Below are 11,459 nucleotides of genomic sequence, written 5' to 3'. Positions count from 1 at the left end.
GGCTTATGAAAAGTTAGAATGGGACTTCCTAAATACGGTCTCTTCAAGACATGCATCTTGGCCTAATGTATGACTATTATGTCAAATTCCTTCTCACTAATGCCATAGCAAAGTTTTGCGTGAATGGAGAGATGAATTAATACTTTAACCTCAAAAGTTCTATTAGATATGGCTTTTTTGAGCTATAGTAGGCGCTAACTCATTGGTGTGGCTCCTCCACAAGTAAGTAGTGGAAGGTTTCATTAAAGACAGACAATTATTGAATCGCCAATTTGGACATGACACAAACTTAACCCCTACGAATATTTTGCAAGATGTTGAGGGTGTGGTAGAATGTCTAAACACATTTTGCAAGGCTTCAAGTTCAGTTACCAACCACAGTCAAATTGCGTATGCTACTCTAAGTGGAAAGGATCAAGATTTTGTGAAGCACTTGGTTGCTCACTATAGGGATACCAATGGGTTTTGAGATTTATGAAGCAAAGGTGGGATTAAGGTTCAAGAATAAGATGGAAAAATGGACAAAATATCAAGCTGACCTTGTTGGGAGGATAATGGTGCTAAACCACTACATTTACCCTATAGCTATTTTTTGCCTCTGTAACTAGGCCCCCTCTAAAACAGGGCTAGATAAGATTATTAGGATGTGTAGATCTTTCCTTTGCGGAGGGGATAGAAAAATTTCAAAGGTGATATGGTCATTTGCACAAGGCATCAAGAAGGAGGAGGTCATTTTGCACAAGACCCAAAGAATAAAGTGAGATGGTCATTTTGCACAAGACCCAAAGAAGAACGAGGTTTAGGGGTAGTGGACACAGAATGGGCTGCTATGAATCTTTTTGCCTCTTGGATAATAAAAGGAGTGCTCAATCTTGAACTTTATTGGCCATAGCTCTTACCAATAAACTTTGCATAGGTAAGAACTTTAAGGGGCCCTATATGGAAGAGAGACCCCATCCTCTAGACCCTATGCAATCCATAACCTTGCAACACCCAAGGTAGCTCTTTGTGGACGTCACTTTGGAGGTCCTTTGAAGAAATTTCTTTGGAAAGGGACTTTTATGGCCATTGAATCTATATGGGCCTCAATAATAAAGAGAAGCCACTCAATGATAATGACGTTGAAAAGGCTAAATCGTTGTTCAAGAAGGGCTTGCAATGCTGGGGCCAATGGTGGAACAAAAAAGAGATGAGATGGAAATTCTGACCTAAGATTAGAAGAGATTTTGGACTCACAATAGAGCTAGCTATGGTTACATTGGGTCTTTAGTGTGGCAACATGTAGTGCTCTACATTGATTAATAGAAGAGAGTTTGGTCTTGTTGGAGCCTCTAATTTTTTCCCCATTCCTTTTTCTATTTTTTCTCATTATGCCATTGGCTATTTCTTTTGAGGATAGCATAGTTATTTCTTCGCAATCCTCCTTTCAGGAGAATCCTAAATGAACTACTATTGTAAAAATCTAATGTATTAATACAACTTTATAACTTTTTTGCTTTAAAAAAACCCTAGAATGATCATTTCATGGATAAGAAGATGCATGAATGTTTTCTCATTTGCATTTTCTACATAAATAATAGTCATAAAACAAATGGCATTCTGCATTGATTCTAAGAAGTCTGGCATAATTTATGACCTGCTGATATTGTGCATAGAATATAATGCATTAGGAAATAAACTCAATGGTTATCTAATTTGGTATATGGGAACCTTGTGTATCATTTTGTATAGAAATGGTTATTGTGCGCACAGTAGTTGTGATATTTTCATATGTGCATGATTGAAATATAGTAAAAATAAAAACCAATATGTGTTTTCATTTCTCTCTCTTCTCATAACAAGGGGATATTTGAGATTGTGGATCTTGGATTCCTAATGGTTGGCCACGGCGGCAATGAGAATGCTAATGCAATGTTTAATAGGATTTTAGAAAGGATTTGATCAAATTGTGTGCTATTTTTTGATAGCTAAGGGATGCCTTAATTTGAGAGCTCATGCTTTTCTTTAGCGCCATCCTTGATGCAAGAGATACCAACCTTTAAAGGCTTTATTGTTTTAGGGTACATATGTGATGGGATAGATGCATTTGTTGGACATAAGAAGCCTCCACAATTTTGCATTTTATTAGAGATGGTATTCCTATCATGATGAATCCTATAGTGAAGATGTGGAAACCACAAGAAGTAATACAAGTATGGAAGTAAGACCTTAACGGTCATCTTATGCTACCAAAACGAGATTCACTTGCACTGCCACTTTTTGAGACTCTCAATGATCAAAATACCATCATGGATGGCTTTAAAATGTACATTAGTTTTTGGAAAGATCTATAGAAATAAAAAAGGAACCAACCTTCAAAATTTTGTCATTCTCTTCCTTTGCCTATAATGCCCATTTCTTTTCGACTTACATCAGACAAAATATTGATGATGGGGCATCCATTGAGCACTACTCCAAAGATTTTTGTCCCTTTGGATCTAGATGCTAACCTCCAAATCTAGATGCTAATCTTTGAAACCATTTCATATTAATCCTTCTTAACCATATTTGGTAAGCATTATTGTCTTTTGTTTATAGAGTCAAGATAGTAGCTTAGTGTAAAAAGAGGTGGTACATAGATTTGGACTCGCTCGTTGCACAAGACACATATTTGAATTTTTGCGTATGGGAGAGAATGCCCTTTACATTCGATTGGGACCTAGGTGATTGGTGTTGGAGAGATCCCAGTGTTTTGGATGCACCAGAGATAAATCTTTTTGGCAAGTCCATCAACTAGGGATGAGGATTCATATGCAGAGGATCGATAGCACACCTATGTAGAGCAGCAACTCATTGGGGAGGTAGGGACTTTATCATAGATTTCTATCAAATGTTTGGAACATGCTATCAGATAGTTTCAGTCCTAGGAAGATCTCTCTTTTCCTTTGGCTGCTACCTCACAAAGTCCTAGCAATGGTCAAATGACTAGGATATGGATCCAAATAGGTGGCTTGTTTGGGATGTGGCTTTGAAAAGGATTCATAGAGGCTATTTGGAATTTCCCACACACACAAGAGCTCTAGATGTGAACCTTGAGGTTTTTTTTTACTAGCACCCATTGAGAGATGGTGGTGACATCAGGCGTAGTTGCCTAGGTGGCACACAAAGGACCACCTTGTGGCTCTGACGATTTTTATAGGAGCATTGCTACAGGCCTCGTCGAATAGTAAATTGCAACTCATGGCAATAGGGTGGACTCTTGGTCACTTTGATAAGTGGGCCAACATCATCGCATGGTACATATGGATAGCCAGATGATGTAGATAGTCCATTGATCAATGGAGCACTTTTTTCCTTGAGGCCCTCAATTGTATTTGGCAAGGGATTATGCATATACTATGAGGTAGATGGCATAGATTGCAAGGGGACTTCGACCACACGAGTTGAAGGAGAGAAACCTTCTTCAATACTAGCACTAGGCCATTTCTTCCATTTTGAATACAGAGTTGCTCTCAAATCACCAAGCCTGCTTGCATTTACTAACTCTAAGCTTCTACACTACCTCGCTTGACTACCCTACTCACTTGCCTGCTCCCCAAAGCACCCTCCACTAGTCGCCACTGCTCACGGACAGTGCCTTCCAATAGTACCTACAACTCGTGCCTTTTTCTTTCAAGCCTTCTGCTCAACTCTTACGCACCCACATGGATCTCTGCGCACAATCTTCGGTGCATGTTCCTCAGTGTTCCCGTACACTTCCCCCGTGAACTTCTTCATGCTCTGCCATGGACTCTCAAGTATGTAGACTCTCCTCTTCGATAAAAGTGATGCTTGCCATGACTTATCAAAGTGCAACCTTTTGAACAATTGTGCATTCTATAATTTTTTGACCTTTTGACTAAACATTAGTGTTCAATATTTTTCATTAATGACAATTGCTCTCTCTTTTGTGCTACATTGTTTTCATTTCACTATGGAAAGGGGTCATGTCAAGTCTAAAACACACATAATGTTTCCCCTGCAACTTTGGATGGTTGCACATAGTACATTTAAGTCATTAAGGCCTTTGTGCCTCTTGACTCACTTCCTTGCTCATTGAGTAATTCTTTTTTCCCCACTTACCTTTTTTCAAATCTTGCTCTTCTAGTGCAATCAATTCCCATAGTAGCCCCAATAAAATCTTCTCACCAAATTAGCCCACCTCCCTCTTAACTTTCTACCTACCATAGATCTCTTCTTAAACAATTGCCTTCGCTTGTCGAATTTCAAACTCACCTTACTCTATCACATCCTTTCCACTCCTTAAACAACACTTCCATTCCTTTTCAGGTAGATAGTAGCTAATCACACTAGGTGATGACCTACTGTCTCACCTAGTGTGTTGTATCCTAGTGGGGTTAAGATGGGTACACACACATTAACACCATCAAACTGAATGATAAGACTTCAAAAGTAGAATGCAAGGACAGTATTTCATAACAGTCATTCCAATCATGTTAGTTGAAGGTGAGGTGGACCATGGGATATGAAATGGATACAAGATATAAGCAAGGCTTGTAAATGTGTATTGTTGTATGACCAAAAGGTGTCCTCATTAATGGGAAGGTGGGGATGAGGAACATTAAATAGTGATGTTAGTGTTATTGAATATCACATTTGTAGAGTTGATAGCCAAATAAAATATGATTTATCCCACACATGCAAGATTTTAATATGTCAAATGGCCCACAAGTTAGGAGCCACTCATTTGCTTAGTCGAACCTAGAGTGGGATAGCTTTAACAATGCCCCTATCCAAGGGACTTTTGCATGGTAGGACTCATAAAGTGTGCTTGTAATTGTCTTGTTAGAAAATTGATGCCTTTTTTACTTTATATCTTTAGAAGTGATGTAGAATCATGAGCCTCCAAACGTTTTTGCTCTCCCATGCATATGCACCAATCAAAGAACATCAACATCGAAATCATCGAGGGTATGTGGGGGGCTATGGTTTTGTGGACTTTTGAATATTCATGTTAACTTAGACTTTCAAAGGCTAGGTGGAGAAAGAAGGTTCAAAGCACTAACGTTTGGTAATGGAGGGAATCCCACTTCTTATATATTCAATGAATTTAAAAATTATCTTGGAATAAGCACACAAAGACGTCCACCTATAGTCAATAGAGATTTGTGAGAGCACAATCTCATGGAATGCCATGATGGCTATTTTAATAAAGAGAAAGTATGCCATAACACATTGTTGTGGGATGCTAACAATGCTAGGGAAAATAAGTACTAATGTCCATTTTTACGCAGGAGATTGTACTCATGCACTCACACGACTCTGACTCACTAAGGCACAAAGTACTCACCTTTGGGTGTGAGGCCAAAGGGGAACTGATGGCTCTTAATTGTCCATTTTCCCTTCCTTTGAGCGATTTGCACCCGTAATTTCTAGCCATAAATGTTCACCTCTTACAGAGAAACATGTGTGTGCATTGAAACCTGAACCATGATGCTTTTATAAGGGTGGAACAACAAGTGAAGAGAAGCTTCAATGATTTGCTATCCTTTGAAGATATGCTTCTTGTAGCATGGCTCGCCCATGCATGATTGTGAATGTATTATAATCAACGTTGAGTGGCTATGTGAGTGCATCCTAACGAAATAGTACCACATACCATTTTGTTAGGTTCGTGCGTTGCATCCTAACTAAATTGTACCATGTACCATGGCTTGTGGTGCAAAATCCATGTTGAGAGAATAGCTATGAGTTATTGTGCTTAGGAAAACTGGTATTGGTGGCAATGAGTGGGGTCCAGATTCCACGCTAGGAGGGTAGCAATCAGCAATGGTGAGGTAGTATGCTTAGGAAAACTAGCCTTGGATGTTTTTTTGCATAGGTGGCAATAATAAGCAAAAAGACACTTGGGAAATAGCAAAAACACACATTTTTGAAAGAATAGAATTTGGCCTACCTTGGATAGGTAGGCTATAGTAAAGACTCGGTCGTTTAACAAAAGCCAAAATTACATTTTGATGAATTTGTGCACACATTTTTATGATTGGGCTGAAGTTGCACTTGCTATTTGTATTCTTGATGTTGCTATTCGTACTTGATCTTTTTCTCCGCCTCTCTCTCTCTCTCTCTCTCTCTCTCTCTCTCATTCTTCTTCTTGTCCTTCTCCTTCTCTGTCTCTCTCTCTCTCTCTCCCTCTCTCTCTCTTCTTCTTCTCCTTCTCCTTCTCTCGCGCTCAGCTTTCAATTCGCCCTATCTTCCGTGCACCATCTTGGGCAGGCCACATCAGTGTTCGTAGAAAACATTTTTCCCAACAAATCACAAAACTTGGGGTGTCAAAATTTGAAGGTTTTTCCCGAGAATTTGTCGATTTTTTTGCTAAATATAACTAAAATGCCGAAAATTTTACAGATTTTACAAAATTGAGAAAATAATTTTCATGGGTGAAAATGAAAAGGCTGGAGGTTCATTGTATACAGTTTGCGGAAGAGCGGGCCACATGAATGAGGTGCATCTTGTTCTCTCCCAATCCTAGAGGGCATTCCCACGCTCATGAAATTCGTTTGCAATTTTCACGCTCATGAAGTTTCGAGTCGTTCCCGTGCAGATGACCTTTAAATTTGCCGTGCGGGTTGCAGGATGAAGAGAGGCCTCCGCGAATGTTGGGTATTTTGCCGATGTTAGGAGGGGTAATAGGAGGCTCTGAAGATCAGGAGGCAATGTATGGTGCAGATTGCTCATAGCGCACAGTTTGCTAATGTCTAAGGAAGTGCTGAAACGAAACAATGAGAGTGATAAGGATTGTGCAACAAGGTTCGAGAAGGCGGAAGAGCAGCAAGAATTTCATGGCATGAATGAAGCGAAATCTTTCGTGAGGAGCTTCGGGTACGTGGGAATAGCCTCTTAGGATTTTGTTTTGGCCAATGAAGGGCCGGCAAAGCTTTTGATTACTTTTTGTTGCAAGCAAGGGGACAGGATGGGACAGGCGAACTACTGACAAGGATTACACGTCAACGTAACGCTCAAAGGCCAAGCCACGTGTAGGTGTAATGATGAAAACAGTTGACTTAATATGTCCCGAGATTCCAGAATCTTGTCTTCTCAGGCGTATCCTCGCAGTTTCTGTTTTCCATGGATTTCGTACATGCTCGATCACAGCGATTGCTCTCCTCGATTGAGGATGCTTCTTCCTCATTGCGAGCTTGCCCAGCTTCATCGCCTCCATCTCTCCATCTCCTCTGTTTTTCACATACCTCCCTCCCTTCCTCCCTCTTCCCCAACCTCCCCCAACAACCCCATCATGCCTCCTCAGAGAGGGCGTGTCAAGGCCGCAGTTTTCTCATGGTTTCTAGATGCAATTACCCGCCTCCCCCGAGCTCTCGTCAACTACAGCATTCTGTACTTCCAAAACCTTAAGCTACCCAAAGTGGGAGACAATTACGCCCTCTTTCCGGGGGAAATCACGGGAGCCTGTGCCGAATTCAAAGACGTCCTGGACAAGGAGGAGGTAAGACAGTGCTGCTAGCCATGCGAAAAGAAAATTATCCCTTTTATTATCTCTTGTTTTGAGCTTCTAGCTTAAGGCTGGAGTGACTGTCAATCGATCACAACGACCATTTTCCCCTTAGTTTCAGCTTTCCTTTTAGAGCCAAGCCATACGCTCACCTTGGAGCGTGGGCAAATGAAAATAGTATGAAGAGAGCGCGAAATTACTCCGGATTTCTGTTTGCCATACGAAAAGAGCATGCATCTCTTCTATCATCTCTTCTTTTGAGCTTCTAGCTTACGATTCGACCGACTGTCAATCGACCACAACTTCCAATTCAGTTTTCCCCTTAGTTCCAGCTTCGCTTTTAGAGTTAAGCCAGACAGCGTGGCCCAAAACGAAAGCAGTTTTCCCGTAAAATCCATCACGCACCCTGAATCAGATCGGGGTCCAGATGCGGAGCCGAGGCCTTTGTTGAAGGTGACTGGCTATATCGGATCACCCAAGGAAGGCGCCTGCCAAGGCCTGCAACGGTCGCTCATTCGTGTGCAACCTGCCTGCAAATAGGCCGCTTGACAAAGCTGTGCCCAAATAAACCATCTGAACTCAGGGGAGCAGGGTAACTGCGCAATGTAGACCTCGCGTGGCGTGGCTCTTAGAGCGGCTTCTATTGAAATCGTCCTCAGTTTGCCGAGCACCAGACAAAGGATTTAGCAGGTTTTTGCAGGAAAGTTCCTGACATCCTGTGGGACCCGCTGTGCTTCTTTGTGCCCTGCATTTTCTATAAAAAAATCATTTCCATTGGTGCACACTCGAGCAGCACTTCATTTTGTTAGTCTTCAACCTGGAGACTGTTTGACCAGCATGGCTAAGACGAATGGCCTTTCTCAGATCTTACCTGTACATGCTACCCTATGGCTTGTAATGTCAGTTGGCCCCCAAGAGTCTATTGAATCAGGTAGAGAAGAGCATTATGCAGCGCAACCGTGTTTGTAATCAAGTATCTCCCTTTTAGTTAGCATGTCTGGAGCAAGAGGATTGTCAACTGATTCAGCAGCATGCTGATTTCCATTGGTTGTTTTGAGTTACGTACCCGCCCTGCACTACCCCTTTTCAATCTTTTAAAGGAAGGAGAGAAAGGAGTTCCTTGCAAATAGATCACGTACATAATTATTGATTTTGGACGGATGCTCTAGATGCATGCTTTGTCGATCTTAGTAAACCATTTGTGGTTCATACGAATACTAGTGATTATACTATTGCTACAACCTTGTTTCAGGATGTTCAATCTGTAGCTTTTATTAGTTGAAAGATGACACCATGGCAAGCCAAATGCCCTATGCATGAAAAAGAAGCTATTTGCTATAGTTCATGCATTGAAGACGTGAAGGCATTACCTATATGGCACTGAGTTTGTGATGTCTGTGAACGATACATCACTCGAGCACTTTTGTAGTGCTTCAGACTACTTACAAGGCCATAAGGCTCGATGGTCTAAGCTTATGCAGGATTCAATTTTGAAATCCGATATAGAATAGGAACCACTTTTGTGGTGGATGATGCGTTGAGTTGCATTGGTTTTGTGAGCTTTTTGAGTTTCAATGAGATTTGGGCTGATCTCTTTCTATTCCTTAAAGGCCTCTATGCACATGATCATTACTTCAGACATATTTGGTAGCAGGCTGGGCATGCTCAGATGAACTAGGTGGTTCAAATTGAAGGGGGCAAGGAATCCGAGATCAATATTCTATTCGAAATAGTCTCTAATTCCGAAGGGCAAAGTTTGCATACCAGAAGTCCAAGACACAAGGAAAAGAGTCCTCTTATGCCCTTGATGCTGGACATCTTGGAATCCAACGAAGTTAGCCAAAGACGTAGACTGATATTGAACGTTATGTTTGAGAATCTCAGCAATGCCAAGAACAAGAGGTGCCAACCCATTGTGATCCAACCTGGACACTTTGTGAGAGCCTGCATGTAAAGGAAGGCAGATCAAATGTCCAAGCAGTACAAGCCCAAGGAAGAAGAGTTAGAGGTAGATCAAGCACATAGCTTCAGGGCTTACTTGGCTTGTTCTTATGGCACATGTGCTTTCTCTGTGTGCCTATTGAAGATTTCATCTTTGGGTGCCGTGGAGTTCTCATGTGATTGGAGAATCAAGGTCAAGATCTTTCAGACACTCAAGAGGAGGAAGCTTCATGGCAGATGCGTTCAGTACCGACTACATGATCTGTTGGGGTCATAGACTCCAAGGAGATTGTGGTGCTCACAAAAACAGTTACCTGTAGAGTCTCCATTGTGGTCCAGTACAGAATGCTAGAGAAGTGCGTGATAGACCCAGTTGGAGACTTTGTTTTGGAGATTATGGAGCCGCCAGAACCCACCTTGCTGGTCAGCCCTTGAATAGGGGTGGTTGTCCACCTTTGGGCCTAAAGTCGTCCATCATGGAGGAGGGGGGAGAAGACTAGCCCTTTCCTCCTATGAATCGAGGCCATCGGCCTTAAGCCCTCTTAACTCAGCAAGCCATTGAATCCCCAGTGAGAGGCAGGACCCCTCATTGGTGCTCAGTGTTATGTAGCCCTGCGCCTGAAGGTATGAGATACATTGAGGGACCGATTTGTTCCCCACGATTGTGAAGCAATATACCTATCTCAGTTTGCTACCTACATATGACTTTCTCCTCGCAGATCTGTGTTTTTTTAAGTACATGTGTGCACGTGCCTTATGGTAAAATTTTGAGTGTTGGGTGCCCTGGGAATACTCCGCTGCAGGGGTCAGGCTGTAACAATCCAACCTTGATTATTCATCCCTCTCTCTCTCTCTCTCTCGTTGACTCCGTTCTGTCAGAGATCCATCTTTCTAAATAGTGTCTGATCACATATAGGATATAGTAGAAGGGACACATTAATGTTAAAGCTTAATCATATACTAACCTTTATTGCTCTCAATAGTTATTTCTGAACCAAAATTATGTAAGTAAAGAAGCAATACAATCTTAAAAGAAAGCAGTGCATAATACAAGGAGACATGAAACAACTTGTGGAAGATCCTTGAGACTAAATACAAAAATATACTGTAAATAACAAGTATGCAATGTAGCTAATGTCTTGACCATTTCTTTCAATTAATTGATGAAAAGGAGCTCTTTTCGGTGTGCAGTTAGGGTCAGGTATGGGATGAAGCTCTGATAATGACCAAGCAGGATTGGATGACGAGTACAAGAGCTCAAAGACTAGATGTAGATATTTAGAAACTAAAAGGAGATGCAGACATACAACTGAGTAAAATATGACTTCCATGGGCTGATGTGTAAACATATGCAGGTTTTAGTTGGACAATTGAGTGACTGGGAACCCCTTTGTTTTTTAAAAGAATATATGTTGATTGCCCAATGCTTAATTTGTGAAAGCATTGGAAAAACCAAAGCTATTTACTTTTATTGACCTGCCGTCAATTCCCTTAATTTCTAACATTGACAATAATGGATGTGTTGATGATTAGTAGATACATGCATTTCACTGTTGTTTTGTCAACCTGTGATGTCTTCTTAGTTTGTTGCCCTTTTTTTGAGATGGGGTTTCATGAGTTTTCAAATCTTATCAACGTTTGGCTGTTCGGATGACATACATTGATCAAGGGATTTGGCGCATTTGTTAGCGTAACCAAGAAGATATGTATATCTTGTGTAGTTTTTCTTTGTAACTTTTAGCATATCTGGTATCATTTGTATAATTCTTTTTTTAATTATGTATCAGGACACTTTCAATAGGAGAGTCATTTTATGCAATAGGGCTTCCATTTCCAGGCAACACTATTGCATTGTGTATGTGAAGCTTCTTGTGTTCATTCTTCACCACTATTTGAAAATGCATGCATGACATCAGTCGTGTATATTTTGTCATTGTTGATTGTTGTTATATCATACAACTATAGTATTTGATGCATCAATGCCACGATTTGATGCTTTAGTAGTAGATAGGAATATGTTTTTTTACAT

General features: G+C 40.9%; 1 protein-coding gene across 1 annotated transcript; it reads left to right on the top strand.

Annotated features, from left to right (window-relative positions):
- The first annotated feature begins 7,111 nt into the window (after positions 1-7,111).
- On the top strand, positions 7,112-10,807 carry LOC147882640 (uncharacterized). Its single transcript, XM_087400161.1, has 2 exons — positions 7,112-7,483; positions 10,622-10,807. The coding sequence occupies exons 1-2, from the start codon at positions 7,121-7,123 to the stop codon at positions 10,640-10,642; spliced, it is 384 nt and encodes a 127-aa protein (XP_087256287.1). The 5' UTR covers positions 7,112-7,120; the 3' UTR covers positions 10,643-10,807.
- The last annotated feature ends 652 nt before the right edge of the window (positions 10,808-11,459 follow it).

The sequence above is a fragment of the Dipteris shenzhenensis genome, chromosome 29 (assembly GCF_047967505.1).
Source record: "Dipteris shenzhenensis isolate YYH24624 ecotype China chromosome 29, Dip_SZ_1.0, whole genome shotgun sequence".
In the NCBI taxonomy this organism is placed as follows: domain Eukaryota; kingdom Viridiplantae; phylum Streptophyta; class Polypodiopsida; order Gleicheniales; family Dipteridaceae; genus Dipteris; species Dipteris shenzhenensis.
This window is presented reverse-complemented; position numbering and strand designations above follow the sequence as displayed.

Coding starts and splice junctions, on each gene's coding strand:
- LOC147882640 (XM_087400161.1), top strand. CDS start 7,121: ATGCTCGATCACAGCGATTGCTCTCCTCGATTGAGGATGCTTCTTCCT. Junction 7,484..10,621: donor ACGTCCTGGACAAGGAGGAG/GTAAGACAGTGC, acceptor TTCGGTGTGCAG/TTAGGGTCAGGTATGGGATG.